This window comes from Anopheles nili, chromosome 3, assembly GCF_943737925.1.
Source record: "Anopheles nili chromosome 3, idAnoNiliSN_F5_01, whole genome shotgun sequence".
In the NCBI taxonomy this organism is placed as follows: domain Eukaryota; kingdom Metazoa; phylum Arthropoda; class Insecta; order Diptera; family Culicidae; genus Anopheles; species Anopheles nili.
Genome location: NC_071292.1, coordinates 64,143,255 through 64,169,995, shown reverse-complemented (window position 1 = coordinate 64,169,995; position 26,741 = coordinate 64,143,255). Strand labels below are relative to the sequence as shown.

At 46.4% G+C, this 26,741-nt stretch overlaps 7 protein-coding genes across 7 annotated transcripts in view; 5 read left to right on the top strand and 2 right to left on the bottom strand.

The window, feature by feature from the left end:
* The first annotated feature begins 633 nt into the window (after nt 1-633).
* Nucleotides 634-7,466, top strand: LOC128723231 (staphylococcal nuclease domain-containing protein 1). Its single transcript, XM_053816949.1, has 8 exons — nt 634-773; nt 977-1,142; nt 2,403-2,527; nt 2,611-3,738; nt 4,049-5,057; nt 5,545-5,726; nt 6,043-6,169; nt 6,256-7,466. Exons 2-8 carry the CDS (start codon nt 1,068-1,070, stop codon nt 6,364-6,366), a joined length of 2,757 nt encoding a protein of 918 aa, XP_053672924.1. The 5' UTR covers nt 634-773; nt 977-1,067; the 3' UTR covers nt 6,367-7,466.
* Nucleotides 7,467-9,177: 1,711 nt separating this feature from the next.
* Nucleotides 9,178-10,095, top strand: LOC128723233 (brachyurin-like). The gene has a single exon (XM_053816951.1). The coding sequence runs from the start codon at nt 9,193-9,195 to the stop codon at nt 10,093-10,095; it is 903 nt and encodes a 300-aa protein (XP_053672926.1). The 5' UTR covers nt 9,178-9,192.
* Nucleotides 10,096-10,700: 605 nt separating this feature from the next.
* On the bottom strand, nt 10,701-11,615 carry LOC128723234 (brachyurin-like). Its single transcript, XM_053816952.1, has one exon. It carries the CDS (start codon nt 11,601-11,603, stop codon nt 10,701-10,703), a length of 903 nt encoding a protein of 300 aa, XP_053672927.1. The 5' UTR covers nt 11,604-11,615.
* A 4,161-nt stretch (nt 11,616-15,776) lies between these two features.
* Nucleotides 15,777-17,622, bottom strand: LOC128723050 (brachyurin-like). The gene is made up of 2 exons (XM_053816755.1): nt 17,609-17,622; nt 15,777-16,671 (listed from the first exon to the last, which is right to left on the bottom strand). The coding sequence occupies exon 2, from the start codon at nt 16,668-16,670 to the stop codon at nt 15,777-15,779; it is 894 nt and encodes a 297-aa protein (XP_053672730.1). The 5' UTR covers nt 16,671; nt 17,609-17,622.
* On the top strand, nt 17,501-18,406 carry LOC128723051 (brachyurin-like). The gene has a single exon (XM_053816756.1). The coding sequence runs from the start codon at nt 17,513-17,515 to the stop codon at nt 18,404-18,406; it is 894 nt and encodes a 297-aa protein (XP_053672731.1). The 5' UTR covers nt 17,501-17,512.
* Nucleotides 18,407-19,200: 794 nt separating this feature from the next.
* Nucleotides 19,201-22,086, top strand: LOC128723049 (probable medium-chain specific acyl-CoA dehydrogenase, mitochondrial). Its single transcript, XM_053816754.1, has 4 exons — nt 19,201-19,343; nt 20,529-20,787; nt 20,856-20,956; nt 21,024-22,086. Exons 1-4 carry the CDS (start codon nt 19,329-19,331, stop codon nt 21,906-21,908), a joined length of 1,260 nt encoding a protein of 419 aa, XP_053672729.1. The 5' UTR covers nt 19,201-19,328; the 3' UTR covers nt 21,909-22,086.
* A 3,920-nt stretch (nt 22,087-26,006) lies between these two features.
* The window catches only part of LOC128723048 (nuclear hormone receptor FTZ-F1), a 96,058-nt gene continuing 95,323 nt past the window's right edge, over nt 26,007-26,741 (top strand). Inside the window, exon 1 of the mRNA XM_053816752.1 lies at nt 26,007-26,083. The gene's annotated coding sequence lies outside the window, so the exon portion shown is untranslated. The remainder of the gene's footprint in view (nt 26,084-26,741) is intronic.

Below are 26,741 nucleotides of genomic sequence, written 5' to 3'. Positions count from 1 at the left end.
CTATTTTAATATACTTAGCTTGAAGGTAAGTCATGCCATGAGTAAGTTATCGTAATATTCTATTATAGTCAATTTAAAGAATTCACATTATAATTTAGCGGAAGAACGGTGTGTTTAAATTTGGCTCATAAAAAATGTCCGCACTTCCTGAATGAAGTGCTGCCAACTAATGTTATTGCTATAAACATATTGTCAAGGCATCAATTAACCCAAAGCGTCATCTATCATTTTAGTGTTTTAAAATACTTCAACACAGAATGATAGCTGATCATTAATTCTGAAAATACTCAAATTTTCTGATTTAGTAACTAATTTTGATAAAGATTAGCATGAGATAGTCGAAATCCATAGCTGAATTAAATGCAGTATGCGTGCTATGAAAACCATTATAGCATAATCATGAGAGCATCCCTTTGTGCGATTGTTGACAGTGTCGCTGTCAAATGCCACGTCGGAATCGTGTGATTTGACAATTCTCTCGTTCCAATCAAGCCCATTTAATTAAAGCCCATCGTATTGCTTCGCACAAAAAAGAAGATATTTGCTTTCAGGCTTTAGTGCCGTTCAGTCACAGAAAGTTTCCGAATTCTTCGCCACTTTCTATATTCGGTGCCGTCCGGTACCAATGTGGTGACTTGGTGACCAGTGCACCCTAAATCCGGTGGTTCGTTTCTCTCTGTTACGGCTGGTAGTGTGGCCCGGTTCCGCGGTTTTGGTGCGATCATCCGTTTCGAAAGCATCACGCACGAACTGTTCGCGTTCTTAGCATAAAGGTATTTTGAGCATTTTCATCCCAGAGCTCCGCTTACACCTCTCGACCCTCGCCCAGGATAAAGAATCCAGGCTGGGTGGATAGAGAGCGCTGTTGCCTCCCCTTGGATTTGTGGAATACTTTCATCCCCCTGCCGTGGAGATTGTGATTCGGGTTTATCTGGAGTTTTCTTTGCTTTCCTCTTGTTTTCCAATTATCAAATAGTGTCGAATCTGAAGTTGGTGTAAATCCCGTAGTGATACTCCCGAGAAAAAAAGAAAGTTTCGTTGAACAACGTAGCTGAACGACCCGCAAGATGAGTGCCGCTACAGCCCCCGCCGCCGCTACGCCTGCCCCACCTCCTGTATTGAAGAAAGGCATTGTGAAGCAGGTATGGTACATTTCTTATTCGCTATCAATTGCATGTGATCCCGCAGGAACGGCTATGTGGCACGATTTACGACAGGATTTATGACTGAAGTTGACAATCGAACGGCCTCTCAGATTAGAGGCTGTGTAGTTTTAAACTCAATCAACATAATATTATCATTATGGGAGCGGTTCTAGGTGGAAAACCGTTCAAAAACTAAAAGAAAAATTGTGGCTCCCAAAATCAATGAAGGAATTTTTCGCTTCTCACGTTGTTCCTTCGTTGAAACATTTCTATCGCCTGCACGCTACGTTGGCTCACTGACATGCTGTGTGTGATGTGGCCGAACTTCTCACGCTCACCATCTCACGTCTCACTGGGCATGTTGCAGTGAGTTTTGGTGCCAAGTTGGCATTAATTTTATGTTAGCCGTGTCCGTCTCTGCCACGGTGGAAGGAATATGTTCGTATCGCCAAGATAGAAACAAACCCTCCACTACTGGACTTTACGTATGGTGAAAGGCACCTCGTGCACATCGCTCGGGGAAGAGCTACCACGACTTTTGGTATGAGTTAACGGTGAACGCATATTAATTTTTAAACTAGTTCCTATGCAGCAATTTGGAAAACTATTTTTGTATACATATTTCCATATGTTTCAAATATTTCGTAATGGTTTATAAAAATTTTATACATTGTTCAATTAAAGTGTACGTTTTATACGGATTTAATATAACTATTCATAGCTAATTCTCTATATTTGATGGTTATTCAAACAAAAATCGTATTATGCACAAAAAATGTTTATTATTGCAATGACGAAGTGTAGTTTACAGTAACATTCTCATCTTTGCCTGACACAATGTTTAATGCACGGGATGCGCTGAAATTGGGCTATTTTCAGCTTAGGCCAGGTTTAATCGTTTTTAGTTTGACACTTGGTGGAAGCACACGTGCAGCAACCTAACCTGAATTATGTTTCTTTCAATTATATCTAGTTTTTTACTCGTTATTGATGACTATCGATTTTGCCGTTCGTAAATGATTGCAAACATTTATTTTCCGGTTCAAAGCTGGCGCACTTATATTATGATTGTTGATGTTGTTTGATCGTAAACAATTTTTGGATCAGGTTTAACACCACTGACGTCAAATATGTTTGCCCACACGTCGCACTGTCAAATATCCTTCATTTGTGCTTCCTGCAGCGCGCGGATCGGAAGTGTGTGAGGCGCCATTAGATATCTGATCGAAACGTGCGTGTTCTTTTATTCCACATCAGATCCTCTCCGGTGACTCGTTGATTCTCCGCGATAAACCCGTCAATGGTCCGCCGCGTGAGAAGCAGCTTAACTTTGCCGGTGTCGTTGCACCCAAGCTTGCCCGCCGACCAGCCAACGGATCGAAGTGAGTATCCCGTGATCGAAAATTCTGCTTTAAGCCACGTGGAGGAGCAGTGAGGTTATGATCGATCTCGGTTCTAATTGCAGTGACGGTTCGAAGGATCAACCCTACGCCTGGGAATCCCGTGAGTACCTGCGCCAGCGTCTGATCGGACAGGAGGTGTGGTTCTATTCGGAGAAGCCTCCGAATGCGAACCGCTTCTATGGCTACGTGAAGCTTGGCAAGGACCCCAACTCGGAGAACATTGTTGAGTCGATCATCTCCGAGGGTCTAGTGACGGTGCGACGTGACAACGTCCGCCAAACGCCCGAGCATGCCCGCCTGGTCGAACTGGAGGATGCTGCGCGAAGGGCGCGAAAGGGCATCTGGAGCGATGCGCCTGAGGGCGAGCATGTTCGTAACATTACCTGGAACATCGATAACCCGAAGCAGTTTGTCGACCAAAACGGTGGGCACCTGATCAAGGCCATCATCGAACACGTGCGCGATGGTTCGACGGTTCGTGCATTCCTCATGCCAAGCCCGCGCGTTTTCCAGCACATCACTCTTATGATGTCCGGCATCCGTTGTCCGGGCTTTAAACTAGACGCCGAGGGTAAGCCGGACAACACGACCGATGTACCGTACGCGGAAGAAGCGAGGTTCCACGTGGAGAGCCGACTGCTACAGCGTGACGTGAAGATTCGCCTCGAGTCGAACAGCAACACGAACTTCCTCGGTACGATCCTTTACCCGGATGGCAACATCGCCGAGTCGCTGCTGCGCAATGGCTTCGCGAAGTGCGTCGAATGGAGCATACCGTACGTGAAGGAAGGTATCGACCGGCTACGCGCGTCTGAGCGAGAGGCCAAAATGGGTCGACTGCGCCTGTGGAAGGACTACAAGCCACCGGCGGCGATGGCCAACACCAAGGACAAGGAGCTAGTCGGAACCGTGATGGAGGTGTACAACGGAGACGCCATCTCGGTGAAGGTTGGCACCGTGACGAAGAAGGTGTTCTTCTCGTCGATTCGTCCCCCGCGCCCGAAGGAGGACGATGGTCCCCGTGGCAAGAACTCACGCCCTCTGTACGACATTCCTTACATGTTCGAAGCCCGCGAATTCCTGCGCAAGAAGCTGATCAGCAAGCGGGTGACGTGTACTTTGGATTATGTTGCTCCCGCCCGCGACAACTACCCCGAGAAGTACTGCTACACGGTTCGTCTGGATGAGCAGTAAGTAACGGTTTTCTTTAATACTTACGAATTTAGGTAACCACCATATAGGTTATACATTATCCCCTACAACCCATGGGAAGTGATATGATTAGTTGGTGGAACATTAACTTCGTCGCAATGGTCTGAAAAATGATTCTTGCTTTAATAATAGCAGCATTATCACTAGGATTTTGCGATACAACTGTTCGTTGATCACTATGTTTGACTAGCATTTCAAACATTAATTCCATTTCCGATTTAAGAGTTTCCAATTCCATTTCCGAATGTTTAATATCATTCATCATTTTCTAACATGTTTCTTTTAAAGGAATGTTGCTGAGGCAATGCTCGAGAAGGGCTTGGCGACGGTGATCAACTACCGGCAGGATGATGAGCAGCGTTCGCCCGAGTACGACAAACTGCGCGCCGCCCAAGAGCAGGCCATCAAGGGTCAGAAGGGTATGCACGCGAAAAAGCAAACACCTTCGCACCGCATTAACGATCTGACGACGGATCATTCCCGCATCAAGCACCACTACCTGCCGTCGTGGCAGCGAGCCCTCCGCACCGAAGCGATCGTTGAGTTCGTCGCTAGCGGATCGCGCCTGCGACTCTACTGCCCGAAGGAAAGCTGCCTGGTTACATTCCTGCTCGCTGGCATCAGCTGTCGTCGCTCGTCCCGTCCCGCGATCGGTAGCGCGCCTGCCCAGGAAGCGGAACCGTACGGTGACGATGCCCTGCAGTTCACCCGCGAACGTGTTCTACAGCGGGATGTGAGCGTCAAGATCGATACGACCGACAAGCAGGCGACGAGTGTGATCGGCTGGTTGTTTACCGATCACAACGTCAACCTGTCCGTGGCACTCGTCGAAGAGGGTCTGGCGGAGGTGCACTTTACGGCGGAGAAATCGGACTACTATCGCGCACTGCGGGACGCTGAAGCCAAGGCTAAGGCGCAGAGGAAGAACATTTGGAAGGATTACGTGGAAAAGACGGTAACAGAGGAGGAGAAGGACGATACCGATGACATGCCGGACGTCAACGTACCCGTCGAGCGTAAGGTCAAGTACGAGAGCGTCGTCGTAACGGAGGTCACGCCTGATCTGCAGTTCTACGCTCAGCATGCAAACCAAGGCGCCAAGTTAGAGGAGCTCATGACGAAGCTGCGGCAGGACTTCAAGGCGATGCCGCCAGTGACGGGTTCGTACGCACCGAGACGTGGCGATCTCTGCGCGGCCAAGTTCTCCGAGGACAATGAATGGTACCGCGCGAAGGTCGAGAAGGTGGAGAAGGGTGGCAACGTGTCGATTTTCTACATCGACTACGGTAATCGTGAGGTAAGTGTGAGAGATGAGACCCCGCGCGGGTGTCGATGTGCAATCGATCGCAAGCTCCTTAGATCCATTTCTACGATCCCGAAAGAAATGCTTGAGTCATAAGCTTGCTAGAGAATTCTCGAGAGAGCCCTGGATTAGTGATGCTTTACCGCACGCGAAACCTCCGCCTAAGGGGTTCCGGAACCAGTGGCACGTAGCACAAGCCGTACCCGAATCGGTTGAACGCATGAACGCTACGGTAATGTTCTTTTACTCGTACGTAAGTAGTGCTTTTTCCTTTCGACCATGGGTTGTGCATGGTGCTGCGTACGGCAACGGAACGTATACTCTCAGGTTGCGAGAGTGCCGTGTATTGCATCCTGCGATCATCAGCATTTAGCTGCGCTCGTCTCGGACAGCATTACACATCAATTATCTAAGGATTTAATGAATGGAACATATCAAACTTCATTCGTTTATAATTTTTTTTCTCACATTACAATCACAGACTGTTCCCGCAACCCGCCTTGCAATGCTCCCGCAGACGTTCACCTCGGAGAAACCATTCGCGCATCTGTACGTACCCGCGCTGCTGCTCCTGCCGGTTGACGCCGACGATCGCACCGAGGCCGTGAAGGCGTTCTCTCAAGACGTGCTGAACCGAACGCTCAACATGAACGTGGAGTATCGGTAAGTTTATAAGCGTAGCTGCGATGATGATAAGGATAAAAAACCTGATGGCAATGATATGCCAAAGATGTGGCTATTAAGCACAAAGCGCCCTAGTCAAATCTTCTAGATCATTGCCAATAGAAACGAAAGGGAAGGAGCTGTGCTTGTTTCCGAACCGACCTTCGAAAGCGCATACAGCTCATGCCAGTACTGTGTGCTGCCTTAAATAGGTTTTACAAAATACGTTCGAGATCAGACTGCTTTATATGCGAATCTGAAGTACTAATTTGCTCTTCATTTCATTCATTTTAACGTTTGCTTGTTCTCTTTTCAGCGTGTCTGGCACGGAATACGTGACTCTGGCCGACCCCAGCACTAAAGCCGACATCGGCGAAGATTTGATTGCCGATGGTTACTTGATCGCGGACAAGAACAAGAAGGATCCCAGGGTGGCCAAGCTGGTATGTACCTGGCAACGATTTTCTATTATTTGTATTACCTCACCGAGTTCGTCTTGGACTAATGCAATCGTCTTTTATTGTTGCAGGTTGCGGACTATAAGGACGCCGAGCAGAAGGCTCGCAAAGAACATAAGGGCATTTGGCAGTACGGTGACAGCACCGAGGATCAGGCCGGCGAGTTCGGCCTTAGCCGTTAACGGGATGGTCTTCCGTCCTGCCAAATGCTGCTCAGAACCGAGATTTGTCTAGTCACGATCACGTCACCATGCCGTACAAGTCCTCCCAGGTACGTCGTATTCTCCTCTGTTTCTGTGTTGTAGTTCGGTACATGTTCCTCGGCATATTGAAGGGTGGGAGTACAGACAGTAGTACACTGGCGGAAATATTTCACCTCAATTCGGCACATGGTACATGTGATCATACGAGTCTATAGTGGCGTTGTCGCTTGTGAGCTGTGACGCGGTTGAACCGTTTATATAGATTCACGTTCGGCAATTGATACTACATGGACAAGACTGGACGGAGATCGTTTTTGGGCGCATAAAAATGAAACATAACACACCTGCCTATCGATATATTCAGTAAAAAAAAAGTACACTATATAATGTGAGATAAAAGAAAAACAAGCAAAAACATTTTTTGAACGTACGAAGCAATTCACTCGCACGTGCTCTCTGCCTTGCGCTATACCGGTGCAGAGCAGCGCGAGATAGAACTGAGGCCGGAAAACCATTAACCACCATTTGATTAGCAAGCACGGCAGGCAACGGCAGCAAGCAATCCCCTCGTACGTTGCGTCCGAAGTGGTCGGACGGCAAATGCTAATACTCGCGCCTACTGCATATCTACTAACCACCAACACACCCCCTGTGTAAAGCACCATGAGGAAAACAACGATCCGAAATTCGGTTGCGTCGGTCCAATAACGACGAGAGCTGTTGCTCGCGATCGTGGCGACGTGAGAATATCCAGCACATACAACAAAACAAGATGAATTACTCCTCGTCGATCATCTTGAGATGTGTGTACAGTAAGAGCCAACACGCGAGGAGGTGATCCATCCTACAGCATATAACCGCCGGCAGCAATGAATTAGCCCCTTACCGGACGTTCACATTTAGCCATTAGTTTTCACAAATATGTGTTTATTTTTTACGATTTACGCGTAACGCCTTATATCTTCCATTTGCCTGATTGTCATAAAGAATCTTTTTAAACTGTTTTTTCACATTACTTTTTTTTGTCTTGGTTCAGTTCATGGTGGAAATAAAATTTATCCTGACATTATAAAACTGTACTAACCTAGCGTTAAAGTGTTTGTCTTGCGTATCGATTGATGATGATATCGAATTGACTGTATTTGTCCGAATTTTAGACCCTAGACGATAGAAAATCAATATTCCAGATCGAAATTTCTATCGGGCCCAACGTCTGGCAAAAAAAAAATTAGTGTCAACACGTTGCGTTCAGTTGCGTGTTTTGCATTAAATATGTTTTAGTTGAACAGAATTTGATCTCCATCCTTAGAAGTATTGATTTTCTATCGTATGGTTTTAATTAATATTAATTTTAATCACGGACTTTTTCTGAAAATAACACATTCCTTGTTCGATTTCGAAACCAAACCTATAAAAGTGCATTCTTAGCTGGTACTGAAACCACCATAAAGTACCATAAAATTATATTCGCTACGCATGTGCTATAAACACATATTTGTGAATGCTATAAATATGAGGACTATAATGCTGTAAAGCATTTAACTAGCAAAATAATTTGCCCATTTTTTTCTAAGCTCAAGAGACTATCTTAAGCGAGCCATTCTGTTGAAAAAGCTATCATCATAAAGCAATTTTTTGTGTGCTAGCCTCTGTGTCTACTTTTGCAGCTGTAATCATACATTATTTCAGTATGTGATCCTCCATTCCTTAGAGCTGTGTATCTAACCGATAATGTATATTCCTGTGAGTTCTTGAATTCACGATCAACGGTTTTGTGCGGGGAAATTCTTTCTAGATAAAATCTTTATGACGATGATGCTTTTATCTTCAGCCTTAGAACACAAGCCACCGTTGGTCCGTTGACCTTCCAAGATGATGGAAACCTTTGAAAAAGATCTATACCACAAATACGTATTCTAACCGAGTCAGCCCGGGATAAGGCTATCTGCGCCTGTTGGGAGGAAATGCCTTTCAGTTAACAAAAAAATGTCCAAATCTAAATACGGCCAGGCCGTTCTTAAGTAAATAACAATAACAATAATACGTATTCTGTTTGGGATATTGCTGAAATTTATAAAACATCAAAAACAGGAGCAACTTAAAGCGTTTAATTACATTATGGCAGAACACACGTTTGAGATGGATGAAAAATACTAATCAAGTCCTGTCCGATCGATGGTCTTGAACAAACTGATTTTACAAAGTCAAACATAAAATCTCGAAAACCCTGGAAGTAGCAGATGTTGAAATAAACATTACACCATTTGCTATGGAAGATTTATGGTTTTTCGGCAAAGCAACTCCTGCCACTTCCTTAAAACTATCTTATCGATTCGTTCAAGTGCGACAGGGTTGTAAAACCTTTTTTGTAAATGTTATCAGCGTTGGTTTATTATACACTCGGCGACTGATACACTCAACGTGAGAAAAAAATTATTCACGTCAAATAGCAAAAGCACATACAGCTAGTCTAGCATGAACCTGCCGTTATCTTGGTGTATGCGCTATCTAAACTTTTTTCAGATGCCATTAATCGCGAATCTCAGGATTACGCTGTCGCGCGACAAAATCCTTTACCGGGGTTTTGTGTTTTGATGGGGACATTCTTATCAAACAATGAACATAATTCAGATCCTTCGCCCCAGTGACACGCAGTACCGGTTTTCGAGTTAGTTTCGAGTTATCGGACGGCTTATCGAACGATTTCCCTATTTTCTCACCGCACTAAACACTGCCAATTAGTGGGAGAATTTTGGGTATAAAAGTGGCGAGTCGCAACCCTGAAGCACATTATTGTGCGTCAAGATGAAAACCTTCGTGCTTCTAGTTGCCCTGTTCGCCGTCGCCAGCGCGGAATGGATCGATATCGATTGGTCCAAGGTGCGCCCGATCGAGGACTTCGATCACTACTGGGAGCGTTTGCCGGCTGAGCTGCAGGTGTACCGTGAGCTTCGTCCCGTGCATCGCATCACCAACGGCCAGGAGGCTACTCCCGGTCAGTTCCCGTACCAGATTGCTCTGCTCAGCGAGTTCGCCACTGGCACTGGTCTGTGCGGAGGTTCCGTCTTGACTAACAACTACATCCTGACCGCTGCTCACTGTGTTGTGTCTGGTGCCACGACCCTGGCTACCGGCGGTACTGCCATCATTGGAGCCCACAACCGTAATGTCCAGGAGCCGACGCAGCAACGCATCCGTTTCTCGACCGGTGGCATTGTCCGTCACCCGCAGTACACCACCACGAACATCCGTAACGACATTGCCGTCGTTCGTCTGAACTCGCCGATCACCTTCAACGACCGTGTACAGCCAGCTCGCCTGCCTGCCCGCTCGGACACTCGCCAGTTCGGAGGAATGACCGGAACCGTGTCTGGATTCGGACGTACCTCGGATGCTACCCAGGCAACGTCGGCTGTCGTCAGGTTCACGACCAACCCGGTCATGACCAACGCTGACTGCATTGCTCGTTGGAACACCGCCCTTATCCAGCCCCAGAACGTGTGCCTGAGCGGAGATGGTGGTCGCTCATCGTGCAACGGTGACTCCGGTGGTCCGTTGGCCGTCCAGGACGGTGGAAGCCTCCAGATCGGTATTGTGTCCTTCGGATCGGCCGCCGGTTGCTCGATCGGTATGCCATCAGTGTACGCTCGTGTGTCCTTCTTCCTTGGATGGATCGAGGCCAACTCTGACTTCGTGGCTCGTCCCTAAACTGGTATCGATAATGTGACCTGAAATAAAACATTTACTCGAACATAAAGCAAACGAAATTAGCTTGATACGAATGAAATCAGTTGATAGTAGTTACATATATCGCAATCAAATTAGGAATACGTGAAACAGCCTACCAAATCTAGCAGCACATTTCGGAGATGATATCGAAGCTCGTTCATGCATTGCTTTGTTGATTTCAAGCACCAGCACACGCCTGGTTCTGTAAAAAATCTTTGCCAAAGGGTTATCCACTTTATAATGTAGTGCTAGAGAGAGCCTCCTGACACGCAAGATTGGGGACTTCGAGAATCAACTTGTACAGTAGGGACTTTGAAGATAAACTAGCCAATGCTACAGATAGATGATTGAACCTTCAAACCTTCGAAGTCTTAACCTATTATGGATCAAATGCTAGCACCGAGGAAAATGCTTTCCAATCTGTTACATTTTTAAGTCCAAACGGAACGTTGATGCAAAATACCTCTTCGAAATTGAAAAAGGAAGATCATCAGCAGAAGTTTTTTATGAAATGAATTCTTGTCGATCAGGTTAATTGTTAGAAAGCAGATTTATTATGTACATGCCGTATTGTTATCGCAGCTTTAGGCACTGACAACGAAGTCAGAGTTGGCCTCAATCCAGTCCAGGAAGAAGGACACGCGAGCGTACACCGATGGCATACCGATCGAGCAGCCGGCAGCCGATCCGAAGGACACAATACCGATCTGGAGGCTTCCACCTTCCTGAACGGCCAGCGGGCCACCGGAGTCACCGTTGCAAGCCGAGCGACCACCTTCTCCGCTCAGGCACACGTTCTGGGGTTCGATAAGAACAGCATTCCACTGGGCAATGCAATCGGCGTTAGTCATGACCGGGTTGGTCGTGAACATAACAACATCCGAGGTGGCCTGATTGGCATCCGAGGTGCGACCGAATCCAGATACGGTTCCGATGAAACCACCGAACTGGCGAGTGTCCGAACGGGCAGGCAGGCGAACCGGCTGCACACGGTCGTTGAAGGTGATCGGCGAGTCCAGACGCACGACGGCGATGTCATTACGGATGTTGGCGGAGCTGTACAGCGGATGCGGGAACACTCCCGGGCCCGAGAATCGAATGCGCTGCTGGGTCGCCTCAGCCACGTTGCGGTTGTGAGCTCCGATGATGGCAGTACCACCGGTAGCCAGAATGCCAGCCGTACCGACCACGCAGTGAGCAGCGGTCAAGATGAAGTTGTTCGTCAGGACGGAACCTCCGCACAAGCCACTAGAGATGATGAACTCACTGATGAGGGCAATCTGGTACGGGAACTGACCGGGAGTAGCCTCCTGGCCGTTGGTGACACGGTGCGATGGTTGAGCATGACGGTACACCTGCAGCTCAGCCGGCAGACGAGCCCAGTAGTGATCGAACTCCTCGATCGGGCGAACCTTCGACCAATCGATGTCGACCCATGCCTGGGTGGCAACAGCGAACAGGGCGACTAGAAGCACGATGGTTTTCATCTTGACGCTAAATGAAGTAAACCATCGTTTAAGCTCGCCCCTTATATACACGGTGCTACAAGGGAATCTTAACGATATGTCCTACGTCTCCGGTGGTATTGCGATACGATAAACCTTAATCTGGAAGCCGAGAATTCCGCGGGGTTTTGCCAGTGATAATATAAATACAACCATAACACATTGTTGGCATCATATACAGGACAACAGGAGTGCCAGTAGCAAAAATACGAGTCTCTTGCGTCAGTGACTCGCAGTTCGTGTTGGTTCCAGATGCCAAATGAATGCATGATGGTGTAAAATGTGCCTTGAAAGCATATGCCAAAAGCAGAGCAAACAGATTATACGAATGATAATATTGAACGTACTACTACAGGCCTCCAGAAGTACATAACTCGGCTATCAAAAACGTCATCAAGTCATATCACTGTGACTGACTATGACGTTCGGGTCATTGTTGTGGGCGATAATCTTGATACAGCCTAGGAAATGCTACCAATATGATAAGGAATATCCTTAAAACACCACCGTCGATAAACGGGTAAATCGAAAATACCCGCTCTCCAATTTGACTTTGCAAACACGGGAAACTCCTAGTTGCGTGATTACCGAGAACAGCGCGATAAGCTTCCTTAATTGAACGCACAAACGCAAGAAGTACTGTTTTTTGTTATTTCGATCAAACGACAGCTCAGTTATCAGCAAAGACAGACACCAAACGCAGAGGTATAGATTTGGTAGGTTAGTGGGCCTTTTATGGGGTTGTAAAATGATATAGCGCTTGTTTGGGGACATTGATAAGTCCTGTGAGGGAACTGTTGGTCAAGTTATATTAAAAGGTCTATGGCGCTTGTAAGGTATTGACGACGATTGTAAAAAGTCCTGCAGAGCTAATCCCATGTCGCATAATAATGCACATTAGCCAGACAGTACCAGATAGATTACAAGTCATTACTCAAATGCATGACATTTGTAATCTAGGTCAAGGAGAAATTTTTTCTTTCTCCAAATAGTATTCAAAATTTTAAATTATAATTGGTAATTTTTCTATAAACCTTCTGCCAATGGCTTTAAGCTGCAAGTTTGTATACATAATCAAAAGGCGCGTTTTTGGAACGTACTGGTTCACAGTACTTTTCATGACACTTGGCTTTTAGTCTGATGATGCGCACGGTACCCATAAATAGTACCAGAAACCTGGAATCTAACGAATCCTTTATTTAACTCGATCATATAAGTAGTCTCACTACCTAAACACGGATGCTCTGTTCATTTTGAAACAGGGTCCTCATCCGTATGTAGCATGTTCAGATGATCTTCGATCGGACGTTTCCGTTTGAATGTCTTTTCTAGGTGGCTGTTGATATGAAATTAAGTAGCCACATCGATTCACTACACCTAGCAAGCAATTTAATAGTGTTATAATATGCAGGTATATTTAATTTAATAGTGTTATAATATGCAAAAAGCAGACCTTACAGATTATGAATGATAAAGCTGAACGAACTACTACAGGCCTACAGAAGTACATAACCCTGGCCTATAAAAAACGTCATCATGTCGTTTCCCTCTCCCTCTATGACGCTCCGGTCTTTGTTATGACCGATAAGGAATATCCTTAACAAACCCCGATAATAACAGGGTAAATCAAGAATAACCGCCTCCCAATTTGTTTTTTACAAAACACGGGAATTTCCTAGCTGAGCGATTACGTCTTAAATCGCGTGAAACACTCATCACCGAAGACCCAATCGCTAGAGAAGAAGCATTCTTTTTCTTTTATTTCGATTAAGCGACATCTCCGTTATCACAAGTGGCAAACGCAATACGCAGTGGTATAGATTTGATAGATTACTCGACCGTTTATCGGGTCATAAAATGAAACAGCTCTTATTTTGCGAACGTCTCTAAGTCTTGTGAGAAAGCTGTAGTTCTATAAAAAGGACTACGACTTATCGAAGCGCTTGTAAGTCATTCACGACGGTCGTAAGAAGTCGTGCTGCAAACGCAACCCTATAATGCCGCAGAATAATGCTCATTAATCTGATCCATGAGAATTGTTTTCTATGTCAGTGGGAAGTTTTTCTTTCACCAATTAGTAAAGAAACATTTCAAAAATTGTTTCTCTTTTAAATTTTTTCGATTAAATGAATCGATGCTATAAAAAGCATCGCACTAATGTTTGTAGTTAATTTGAATACACTGCCTTCAAGCCCGCGCTAATGTTCAGCACTATTGTCGATGGTGTATAAACTTGTACGATGCATTGTACCCGTTCCCTTTCCAACGGTGATCTCCACGTACAATCCATTGGATTATCAAACAAAGTTAGAACCGTGACATTAGGTGATGTACTGTTAATATCGAAGCTGGAAATGAGATTCAGCTGGGCGTAAATCTGTAGCGATGGCACCGGAATGTAGGAAAGGTTCAGTTCCGTCAACATGTTGTTGTCTATATGGATGGCTTTAAGCATTTTTGGAAATCGTCTGCTGTTTAGCACTACAGAGGAGAGCACGTTTTCTGAAAGATTCAACTCAGTCAGACTATCCATATCGGCTACGCTGTCAATGTTGAAGTAGGAAAGGTTGTTGGCTGAAAACGACAACAGTTCGACATTCTTGAAACGCCCCAAGCAATCGGGAATCGCGGTCAAAGCGTTGAAAGAGAGCGTAAGTTTACTCAGCTTCGGAAGGTTCCAGTCACACACGTTAACAGATTTCAGTCCATTTCCAGCTGCTACGAATTCCGTCAACGCGTTATTAGTAAAACTACCGCCCAGCTGTTCTATCCGATTGCTACGAAGATCGAGCTTTTTTAGAATGTTAAATGGATTGAACATATCCAGCTTCACCGTTAGCAACAAGTTTGAGGAAAGGTAAAAATCCTCGAGAGTATGAAACAGTTTGCATTGTTCCGACGCCGTGTTCACAATAGATCGTATCTTGTTTCTATCAAGCACTATGGACGATAGCATATCGTTTTCACAAAAATCAGCTATGTTCAATTCCCGTATATTGCTACGGCTGATTTCTAATAGTTCTAAAGCGTGCAAGTTACGTACTGTCTTTGGAATCCTTGATATTCTACTTTGTGCAACGATCACTTCGGTTAGATGGTGATTCTCTTCGAAGGCAATACCTTCTAAGCTAGTATGCTTAACATGAAGCTCTTGTAGCGAAACGGCAGGGAAACGAATCATTCTTAATTTCAGCGAATGCTCTATGTAAATTGTGGTGGTAAAGTTTGGTAATTTTTCTATAAACTTTTTCCCAATAGCTTCGAGTTGCAAGTTTGTGTACAACATCAATAAGTGCGTTTTTGGCACATATCGATTGACGAAGGCTTCTTCTATGGTTTTTAGATTGATGATTTCACAGTGGGTTGCGTGACACTTGACTTGTAGTGTGGTGACACGCACGGTAGACATACACAGCATCAGGAACCTGGAATTCAACGAATGGTCCTTTAACTGCTTCTTACGAAGGCTAGATTAACTACGTTCTATTCGCACTACCTAAACACGGTTGTTCTGCTCATTTGTGTATGCTTCTTGATCTGCAATGTAGAGTACTCTTCGATAGAATGTTGTCGTACGAATGGCCATTTAAAGTGGCTGTCGATGTACAATTAAGCAGTCTCATCGATGCACTACCCCCAGCAATCAGGCTAATGGAGCTATGATGTTAGCAGCTTGAATTTCTTTTTTCTGCAATAGAATTAAATTGTCGTTATAACGTGTTATACACCCTGTCAACTTGAGCTTAATTTTTGCAACAAAAAAAAAGTTTTACAACTAATGTAAGCCACCCTTACTTTTGCTTTTTTGCTAGCGTTACCTTATCGATCGGTGGTGTGGTGAACATTAAATCGTTGCGTATAACGATCACACGTTGACTCATCCAAAAAGATCTCTTTACTCCTCTTTGGACAAGTTTTATTTTCGTGTGTAGAGTTATACATTTAAATAAATTAAATTATTGCATCCACCGAGGTATAAAAACCAAGATATTAACTTGATTAATACTTTCAATGTTATACATGTAATTTCTTTCCAGCGTTTGAATCATGAGGAACAATATGATATTGTATGTTGTTTACCAATTCTTACAATGAAATTATGAACCTAATTTCATTGCAACAATTACGCATTCGTTTTATTGCATGTTCGATGTTTTAAGGAGCGGCAACGTAGTCCGAGTTGGCCTCGATGAAGTCCAGGAAGAAGGACACACGAGCGTACACTGATGGCATACCGATCGAGCAACCGGCAGCCGATCCGAAGGACACAATACCGACCTGGAGGCTTCCACCGTCCTGGACGGCGAGCGGGCCACCGGAGTCACCGTTGCACGATGAGCGACCACCTTCTCCGCTCAGGCAAATGTTTTGGGGCTGGATAAGGACCGTGTTCCACTGGGAAATGCAGTCAGCGTTGGTCATGACCGGGTTGCTAGTGAACATGACGACAGCCGAGGTATCCTGGCTGGCATCCGAGGTACGTCCGAATCCGGACACGGTTCCGGTGAATCCTCCGAACTGGCGAGTGTCCGAGCGGGCAGGCAGGCGAGCCGGCTGCACACGGTCGTTGAAGGTGATCGGCGAGTTCAGACGAACGACGGCGATGTCATTGCGGATGTTGGTCGGGGTGTACTGCGGGTGAGCAGAAATTCCAGCGGTCGTGAAGTCAATGCGCTGCTGGGTCGGTTCCACCACGTTGCGGTTGTGAGCTCCGATGATGGCAGTTCCACTGAGAGCCAGAGTCGTGGCGCCAGAGATGACACAATGGGCAGCGGTCAGGATGTAGTTGTTGGTCAGGACGGATCCTCCGCACAGACCAGTTCCGGTGGCGAAGTTGCTCAGCAGAGCAATCTGGTACGGGAACTGACCGGGAGTGGCCTCCTGGCCGTTGGTGACACGGTGCGATGGCTGAGCATAACGGTAGATCTGCAGCGACGGAGGCAGACGAGCCCAGTAGTGATCGAATTCCTCGATCGGGCGCACCTTCGACCAATCGATATCGGCGCTGGCCACAGCGAACAGGGCAACTAGAAGCACGATCGATTTCATCCTGATGACTCTGATTGAAAACATCCCTCCGGACTCTCTTTTTATATAGCAAACGCAGCTTGCACGCTTATCACTAAGATTAACAATCTAAGGCAGTTTTATCAAAATACCTGCCTCCGAACATTTTCGTGCTGGGTATTTCCGATCATGACTGTATGCATTGTACGGTACTTGCATGTCTTGATAGCGTATGGGAAATTGTATCGGAAATACCAACCACAATTGATCACGATTGATGATCGTGAAACGGCAGTGAAAGGCTCTACGGTTTCATTGATAAAGTGAATCCTTGGAGTACGTCAGCTTTTTTTGGAATACGAGTGCTGTACAACTTATCACCCGGCATAGATAAGAGAAGGCGAAAGCAACAATGCGATACAGCGAGTCTTGGTATTAGAAATGGGAATTCACAGCGTCATTAGTATCTGAAAGTCAAGGTATCATTAGATCCATGTAAAATAATCATAACTCAGGTATTAGCAATGGCGAACTTCGTTGCCGAATCAAGAAGTCCGCGATGTTGGTTACTATTTTACCGTGCTCCGAATATCTAAAACCCAATCAGGAGTTCGTTGTGAATGAAATTTCACATCATCCTTGCGTCATTCTGTTTACATGATCAATATAAGATCGTTTATCATGTGCCGGCATTGATATCAAACGTGTCTTGTGGCGAATCAAGTTTTCACCAAGTGACTTTCAATTATTGTTATCGCCGGAATTACCCAACTGAAAGGCCGGTCTCTGATAGCACGGTTGAGATAATCCGAATATTGATAAAATTTGCTAGTGTAGTATAAAAAGGAAGCATTCGGCAAAGGACTTCAATCAGAGTCATCAGGATGAAATCAATCGTGCTTCTAGTTGCCCTGTTCGCTGTGGCCAGCGCCGATATCGACTGGTCGAAGGTGCGCCCGATCGAGGAATTCGATCACTACTGGGCTCGTCTTCCGGCTGAGCTGCAGGTGTACCGTTATGCCCAGCCCCCGCACCGTGTCACCAACGGCCAGGAGGCCACTCCCGGTCAGTTCCCGTACCAGATTGCTCTGCTGAGCAACTTCCCCACCGGAACTGGTCTGTGCGGAGGATCCGTCCTGACCAACAACTACATCCTGACCGCTGCCCATTGTGTCATCTCTGGCGCCACGACTCTGGCTCTCAGTGGAACTGCCATCATCGGAGCTCACAACCGCAACGTGGTGGAACCGACCCAGCAGCGCATTGACTTCACGACCGCTGGAATTTCTGCTCACCCGCAGTACACCCCGACCAACATCCGCAATGACATCGCCGTCGTTCGTCTGAACTCGCCGATCACCTTCAACGACCGTGTGCAGCCAGCTCGCCTGCCTGCCCGCTCGGACACCCGCCAGTTCGGAGGATTCACCGGAACCGTGTCCGGATTCGGACGTACCTCGGATGCCAGCACGGCCACCTCGGCTGTCGTCATGTTCACTAGCAACCCGGTCATGACCAACGCTGACTGCATTTCCCAGTGGAACACTGTCCTTATCCAGCCCCAGAACATTTGCCTGAGCGGAGAAGGTGGTCGCTCGGCTTGCAACGGTGACTCCGGTGGCCCGCTCGCCGTCCAGGACGGTGGAAGCCTCCAGGTCGGTATTGTGTCCTTCGGATCGGCTGCCGGTTGCTCGATCGGTATGCCATCGGTGTACGCTCGTGTGTCCTTCTTCCTGGACTTCATCGAGGCCAACTCGGACTACGTTGCCGCTCCCTAAAATCTATATCTAGCAGGAATAAAAGCTTTTCCTTCAAAGGAAATAAATGTGGGTCTTTATTACGCTTTCAAATTAAGCTGAGTCAAAGCATTGACGTTGTGCACTTGAGAAAAAGGCAAATACACTATTTTGAGTTTTAAAATTCAATTTGGTGGGGATGTGCCATGATATAATAAAAACATATTTGATTTCCAGTACCAGGATATAATAAAAACATATTTGATTTCCAACGGCATAAATTGCATATGCATTATATTGTTATCATTGCATGCATTGCATTCGTAAGCAGCTTGCGTACAATCAATAGCATAAGCTACTCGCTTGTACGCAACTCTCCGACAGTATGATCGTAACCTTGTAACTGAAGGCATGTTATTGTTTCTTATTTTTCGGATCGTTGAAATTTTACATACTTTTTACAGCTCTGTTATTATACATTCGGCTTAGTAAAAAATTTAGTTGATTTATTGTTTGTTTGTATTGTGATATATCATAATATGTGGCCAATTATATTTTCAACTTTTTTTTACATCATTAACCAACAGTACACATAAGAATAAAAAAAAAAACTTGCCAAAAACACTTACACACTTCAATACTTTTCTGCTTTAATTCCACTGCTAAATAATTCCGGTTAGTATTATTATGGTCTCACTGTGACTTACCGTCGAAGTGTCATACTTTTTGACATTTCTCGACAGTGAGCGACAAGAGCTGTCAGTGAGCGTCTTACCGGGGTCTCATTCTCATGTCTCACCATTCAGTTCCGTATAAATATACAGCCATCTCGAAACAGTCGCAATCATTTTCTTCGTCTATTTCCACATCTGCTGCAAGTGGCTGCGTTAATACTCCGGTAACATTCTAGTGCCTATCGTTTCGCAGATTTCAACGCTAACCATAGCACGACGACAGCATCAACATGGCACTTTCCCAGGTATGTTTTTTTAGTCGATAGTTTTCGCAAGTTGCGCGTGGCCATTCGCACGAGGATTTCTCCTTCACCCAACTTGTACGACGACCTTTGATCGCTGTGGTAGGGGTGTAGTTGTTGTGCTGGCTTGTCGGCAAATTTCTGCCTACTTGGACTTTGGATCGTAACCGGTACCCCTTGGTCCGCTCATCTCGGGCGCTATCGCTTGTCATCATCCGCTGCTTGCTGGTTCTTATCGGTTACGTTTGGCCCGTGTCAAATGTAGGCCATAGATTGCCTTTTTCCTGGTTGCGGAAATGGGAGCTGGAATCATTCAGTGAAAGTGTACCTTCAATACGGCTGCGGTAAAGCGTAAGCCCGTCAAAAGCGTGTAAGTCGAATTTAAGCCCGTATTGAGGTGGTTGAGGGATTTCGTTGCAAATCCCACATCCATCGATGTGCGACGGAATTGATAAAAAACCGGTTGAACGTAGTCTTATCTGTTGGAACGAGACGACACACCAGAGCGGTGGTCTTGTGATCCAGGTGCGCTGCAAGAAGAATGGGGTTTCATGCCGTTCGTAAACGAACGACCGCAATGAGTCGCGGTTTTTGTAGATAAGCGTTTTGTTGGTAAAAAAAATCCAGCTTTTGCAGAAGCGAACAAGCGTTTCCAAATTATTTGCAATTTCAGCAGCAAAACCAAAACAAATCTTTGACAGACGAAGCTTGGTTTGTTGTTGTTTACCTACGGGTATAAACTGTTTACATTTGCCGGCTAAAACGATCCTGTCCGCGATTATCGCTGCATCGGAACCTAATGGTTCAGGCGGGAAAGCCACCCGCTGAAACCAAAAGGAACAAAGTGAAACCGATAGATATCGGGTCCTGTAAACGTGCCTACGAAAAAGGCCGAACTACAACACCAAGTGGTAGGAGTACAGAGTTGAAAGTGGTCACTAAAGCCTTGTATCTTATGTAGTGCAGTTATGAAACTGTTTCTATGACACATTTTTGAGAGATACATGAGATGTGAACCTCTATACATTGTTGCAACTGTTGTAAGGAGACAGACGGGCATATAAATTGTACAGTTGAAAACCCAAGAATGGTTATATCACTAAATCGCGTGTGCCATTTTCGCCCAACGAAGAAGCAGGCTCCAGCGCCTCAGTAACGGCTCCATTATCCAAATTCGATGCATTTCAGTTCATGAAATTTGCTGCACGGCCCGCCTGCCGTGCCCTATCGTCTAAAGCGGCCCCTGCCCTGGATGTGTCCCTGACAGGTCCGAGCTTCGCGTTGAGCGACGAGCAGCGTGAAATTGTAGAGCTCACCAAGAAGTTCGTCCGGGAAGAGATCATCCCCGTTGCGGCACACCATGACAAGACCGGCGAGTACCCGTGGGCCGTCATCAAGAAGGCATGGGAGCTCGGACTCACCAACAGCCACATTCCGGCAGAAATCGGTAAGGCAAATACGGCAGCTCCAAAGCGGCATGCAGACCGGCTCATCCGATGCGCCGCTTCGTTACAGGTGGCACCGAAATGTCGATCGTGACCAGCTGTCTGGTGGCGGAACAGTTCGCGTACGGTTGCACCGGAATTATGACGGCGATCGAGGCTAGCGGTCTCGGGGTAAGCGGCATGCTTGTTGCGATCTGAAGACACTGTGCATTACCAGTGCTACCCCGTTCATTTGCAGCAAACTCCTGTTATCATCGCCGGTAACAAGGAGCAGCAGAAAAAGTACCTCGGCCGGCTGCTCGAGGAGCCGTTGGTGGCGGCTTACTGCGTAACGGAACCGGGTGCTGGCTCGGACGTGAATGGTGTGAAAACCCGCGCCGAGAAGAAAGGCGACGAGTACATCCTGAACGGTCAGAAGATGTGGATCACGAACGGTGGCGTTGCGAATTGGTACTTCGTGCTCGCCCGTACCAATCCCGACCCGAAGTGTCCTGCCTCGAAGGCGTTCACCGGATTTATCGTCGAACGGGACACTCCCGGATTGACGCCCGGTCGCAAAGAGCAGAACATGGGTCAGCGTGCCTCCGACACACGCGGCATCACGTTCGAGGATGTGCGCGTGCCGAAGGAGAACGTGCTGGTTGGGGAGGGCGCAGGGTTCAAGATCGCGATGGGAACGTTCGACAAAACGCGTCCTCCGGTTGCGGCCGGGGCCGTCGGGTTGGCTCAGCGTTGTCTGGACGAAGCCCTAAAGTACTCGCTGGAACGCAAGACGTTCGGTGTACCGATCGCTGCCCACCAGGCCGTTTCGTTCATGCTGGCTGATATGGCGATCGGTGTTGAGACGGCGCGCCTCATCACGATGAAGTCCGCCTGGGAGGTGGACCAGGGCCGCCGGAACAGTTATTACGCCTCGATTGCCAAGTGCTACGCGTCGGACATTGCGAACAAGATCGCTACCGATGCGGTGCAGGTGTTCGGTGGAAACGGATTCAACAGCGAGTACCCCGTAGAGAAGCTGATGCGCGATGCTAAGATTTACCAGATCTACGAGGGCACTTCGCAGATCCAGCGGTTGATCATATCGCGCAACATGATTGAGGCTGCCAAGCAGCAAGCGTAAGCTAGGACATCGCTTGCTTTTTCAGGACCAGTGGGCTCGATCACATCAACACTATCTATCACGTGCATTATTCTTTTTCTATTTTTATGACTTTTTTAGGTTTGTTAAATGTTTACCATAGTAAAGTTATCATCACATAGACTGGGTGCTAAATAAATTGTATATTTTCCTAAAATAAAACTAACAAAACTCGAAAGAACATTAAATAGCCGGTCAGTGAAATATTTCAATTGGTTTGCAATTACCGCTGTACGATTGCATATCTTTCAGGCGTAAACATTTAAGAGTGTGTTCTAAAAACAATATTTGAGAAAGGGCTTTTTAGGTTTTTAATTAACAAACAATACTAAATTTTAGTTGCATAATTTTTATATTATTCTATGTTACTATTTATATGATTATTTGATGAATTTATGATTCATTTCATTTTCAATTTAATTAAAATCTAGATTTTGATCATTTTGTAATTAAATGAAATTCGTTTAACTATATTCATTTTTTACTATTTATTTGTTAAAATATATATATACGATTTTATATTAAATTATATTGAATAACTAATCTAGTATTATTCAAAGTCTCCCAGGGGAAAATACTCATGTGTAGCAGCAAAGAACATGCAGCTCTCACGTTTGATTCAGTCGCTTTATCGGATTTATGCATGTTGCTAGCCGATTAAACTATCTCACTATTTTGGTTAATTATGCAGTGTAGTGAAATGATGAATTTTAAACTTCAAAAAATGATTTGCGTTCAGCCATGGCTCAAACTGCAACCCATGTGATTTCATTCATAATTTCACGTGCGCCTCCATTGCACTTTCCGCACACCGTCAGTTATCAAAAACGGTACGTCGATGCGGAAAGCGAATTTCGCAAATAGCCGCTGATAGTGTTGCAGTCGCGAAACACGAGACTGAGGAAGGATAGAGGATCGAATCACTACGTCAGGAAACCTCGCGACGATCATCGGAACTGGTGTAAGCGATCATATGGCACTAATACAAATGGAAACGTACTCAATTTGGGTTTCCTGGGGATGTTTTAGCAGACGCTTATGGAGTTATTTACTATTTCTCCATCCCTCTCCGCTTGCAGCATTTTCATTCTAGCGAATCGTGGCTTTCGTTGCTCTGACGCTTCATATTCTTTTCGTCTTTTCTGCGATCGCGGGTATATTGAAAACAAGTATCACAGGTGTTTTTCTCGTTTCTTGGAATAATGGATAAGAATTAGTTAAAAAATCTTTTCAATTGAATTAAATGAAATCATGGAGATTATGTTTAATGCCTTAAAATTTAAATTTATTAATATCATGAAAAAAAAACACGTTTAAATACTTGGCTGTATCACTACCGCCGTGTTGAAAACACGAAATTGTTCTAAAGACTTTTCCCACCGCGCACGAATGGTTCTGACGATCGTCATAAAAAAGAAACCATGCCCACCCCGCGTTCTCAACCCCTACCAACAACACCATTCCAACCCCATTTTCCCACTTTGCCCCATTGACAGTGACAGTGAATAGGCCAGTCGGGACCAAGATCAAGATTATGTGTGTCAGTATGTTTCTGTGAGACTTGTAAACCAGCCAGCCGGCATTCCCACTCTCTCTCTCGTACTCTTGCGTCCTTTCTCTTTCGTTCACTCTCACTACCGGCGAGACGGTTGTCGTTTTCCCTCTCACACACGCACACACGCGCTTATTTCAACCCCCTTTGCATTGCCGGCGCGATCAGCAACCCCCAGCCCCCGTTCGTGACAACCCTCTGGGGCGGAGCAGGGCACACATTCCGCGTACGGAAGAGGCTTAGATCGATCACTACCACCACTGTGTGATGAGTTGATGGGCGCGGGGAAATGAAAGCGAGAAGGACAATATGTTTTGGTATGCTTCCGCGAGCGTGTACGAATGTGGGGTGGTTTCAAAAATAATACTAATAACAATAACACGCGCGCACACACACACACGCACACGAATGCAAACATCCCCGACGGGAGGGTTGCTTTGTTCTGGTTGTGTGTGTTGGGAATAAGAACATCCCCTCGAGCACAGCCGGGTGCCGCCAAATCGGGGTTGCAAAATTATTCTTCATCCCCTTTCCGTAACCACCCCTCCCATATTCCTCACCCACCCCCTTTGGTGTGCCCCTCACACACACCGCCCGGGTTCGCTCTCGTTCTGGCGTGCCATTTGTCGGGCTTTTGATTAGATATAAACCGGCGCATTCGTGCGTATTCGTACCTCATGGGGGGTGAGCGAATCTCACAACCCCTCTGGACTGGAACCGCTTTTTCGCAATCGCACACAAAAACACACACACACACGTGCACTAGGGGTGGGAAAAGTGTGCGCTATATTTTCGCGATACCCTTCGCCGCAGGGTGTTTAGTTTTTGGCAATGTGTCGAACCGCGCCTGCTTCACTCGTTGTTGGTAGCAAAGCGATGGGGGGTTGGCTTTTCTCCACCACCCCTGGATGCGTGTGCGTGGAGCTCGATCCACGTTTCCCTGCGGTCCGTTATCGCGCCGTCCCGATTGGTCCGTGTGCTGGTGTGCATTTTGGCTGTGCATTTCAAATGTTGGTCACAAACGTCGCCGAACGGGATGCAGTTTCGCATTATCGCGGTTGGGTTCTTGTAAGGCGGCCAACGATTAGGCAACTCCCAATCGGTGTGCTTGTGGTGCTTTCAGACTGCTTTGCACCGGCTAGCTTGGGTTGCTTGGATGGAAATTAGATGTCTTTTTGTTGACATTTGACAATCACGCGATGATGTCACGGGCGAGCTCCCGATTAACCGGTCCATTCAACGACAACTTCCCGCGCTGCAAAACACCGATGGATGCGCCTAGTCCCGGTGCAATAGGGGAAGAGACCGGTGCAAAAATCTCCTTTACCTAATTTTCAACCCCAACCCGCGTGCGTTCTCTCTGCCCGGAAACTGTTCGCTAATGTAACCTACACAACGAAGACATCGCTTTTTTGTTGTTGTTTTTAGCATTTTGCGTCTCGCATTGAGCCACCTTGTTTTCCACCGATGTTGATTATTTGGTGTTGCTGGAGGGGTGCAACCGCGCAAGGGGAGCACGCAACCAACACAATAGCAACACGTGTTCCACCCCACATCCTGCCGGTGGTGGGAAAAAGCCCGTGAGAGAACGAAAGAGAGCGAGAGAGAGAGAGAGAAAAGTTGCGAGAGCGAGAGAAGCGTAAAGGGCATAGAGTGAGCGAGACAAACGGCACGGTAAGAACGTCGCGTCGTCATCATGTATCTTTTGTGCAGCATTTTGATACGCAAGTGTGCGCGCAGCGCGCGTTTCGTTGCGTATGATTTTTTTACTCTTTTTTTAATTTGTTTTTTTTTGTGGTGTTTCTACAACGCTTCCGCGCTCTCCCCTCTACCCGAACAAATGGTTGGGTTTGGGGTTCGGATGCGTGGCAAAGGACGTGAATGTGTGCAGCGTACAGTGCTGAACGCCATGAGGCTGTGGCCATTTTTCCTTTGTACGTTTTAAGAATAACGTGTTTTTTTTTAAATTACATTTGTTTCACATTTATTTACTGTACAGGCAAGCCTGTACCTTGCATATATACAAATGCATGCTTGTTTTGGTGGTCTAAAAGTAGTTTTCAATTGCAATCATTTGTCAGCAACACGTTGCAAATGAATCAACAGCACGTGTTTGGTTTCATCAAACAGCAAAACACACGTGCACTTTCCACCAAGCGAAACCTCGCACACAAAAAAAAACCGAAAGTGTGCGCTCGTTTCGCACAGCACTGTACTTCATTTCGATTTTTATTACAAATTCTGTGCCTCATCCCGACGCACACTCTCGCGCACCGCAGATCCCGCGGGCTCCCCTTTTTTTTCCCTAGCGCCTTCTCGCGCGTGTGTGTGTCTATCGCGAGCCGGCCAATGCGATGTGGTGATCTTCTTTCCGCGTTACCCTTCACCGGTCCGCCACTCGTCGCGCTCTCGATCAACACGGGAGGGGTTTCGTGCGGACCCGGTTGTGTTGGGAGGAGCGGAGAGTAGCGTTCTAAAAAATATCTAAATATTTTAGAATCCATCGTCAGTATGTGTCAGTGCGCGACCGTGAAACAAACGTCCGCCCGCCCGGTCCCGGGGCTGTGTTCCGTCCGTTGTCGGTGTCGCGAGGTGTAACAGCAGTGTAATTAGCGCACTTATTGACGGGGTTTTTTTTTTGCTCGCGTGCGCGAAAGTGAACCAATACGAAACCTCGGCTCAGAACGGAGTGGGGGGAGGAAAAAAAAGGTTCTTTAGAACGGTTTCGCGATGGCCGCGTGGGATGTGGAGAAAACCCACCATAAAGCACACGGGCGAAAGGAATCGAGAGCGAAAGTTTTTTTTTCTTCCTTTCTTTCGATCGAACGGATCCGCCATTCCTCTTTTCGCCCTCGTCGGTGCGTGCGTGCGTGCGTGCATTCGTGTTTGCAAAATGGTGCCGATTGGTTCGATCGCCGCTCGACGGAAATCCTGCCCGTAGTGATTGTTTTGCTTTTGTTTCGTCCTTTTTTTTGGAGGGCTACTGCTCCTGTGTCCGGTTGTGGCGTGTCCGTGCCAATGGCGGGTTTATTTTCGATCGGTGACATTCTTCCGCCAAAAAAACAAGACACACACGAAGCGCCGAATATGCGAAATGTATTTTGCGAATGCGAATTACCCACACTTGCTGCATGCTACTAAGTTTAGATGCCGTGTCCGTGATGGTCCATGCTTTTTTGCTCTCTCGCTTTATCTCGCGTGCACGGGGAAACGAAAAAGAAAACGTACAAGCTCTATGTTTGACGTTTTGCGAAACGACAGCC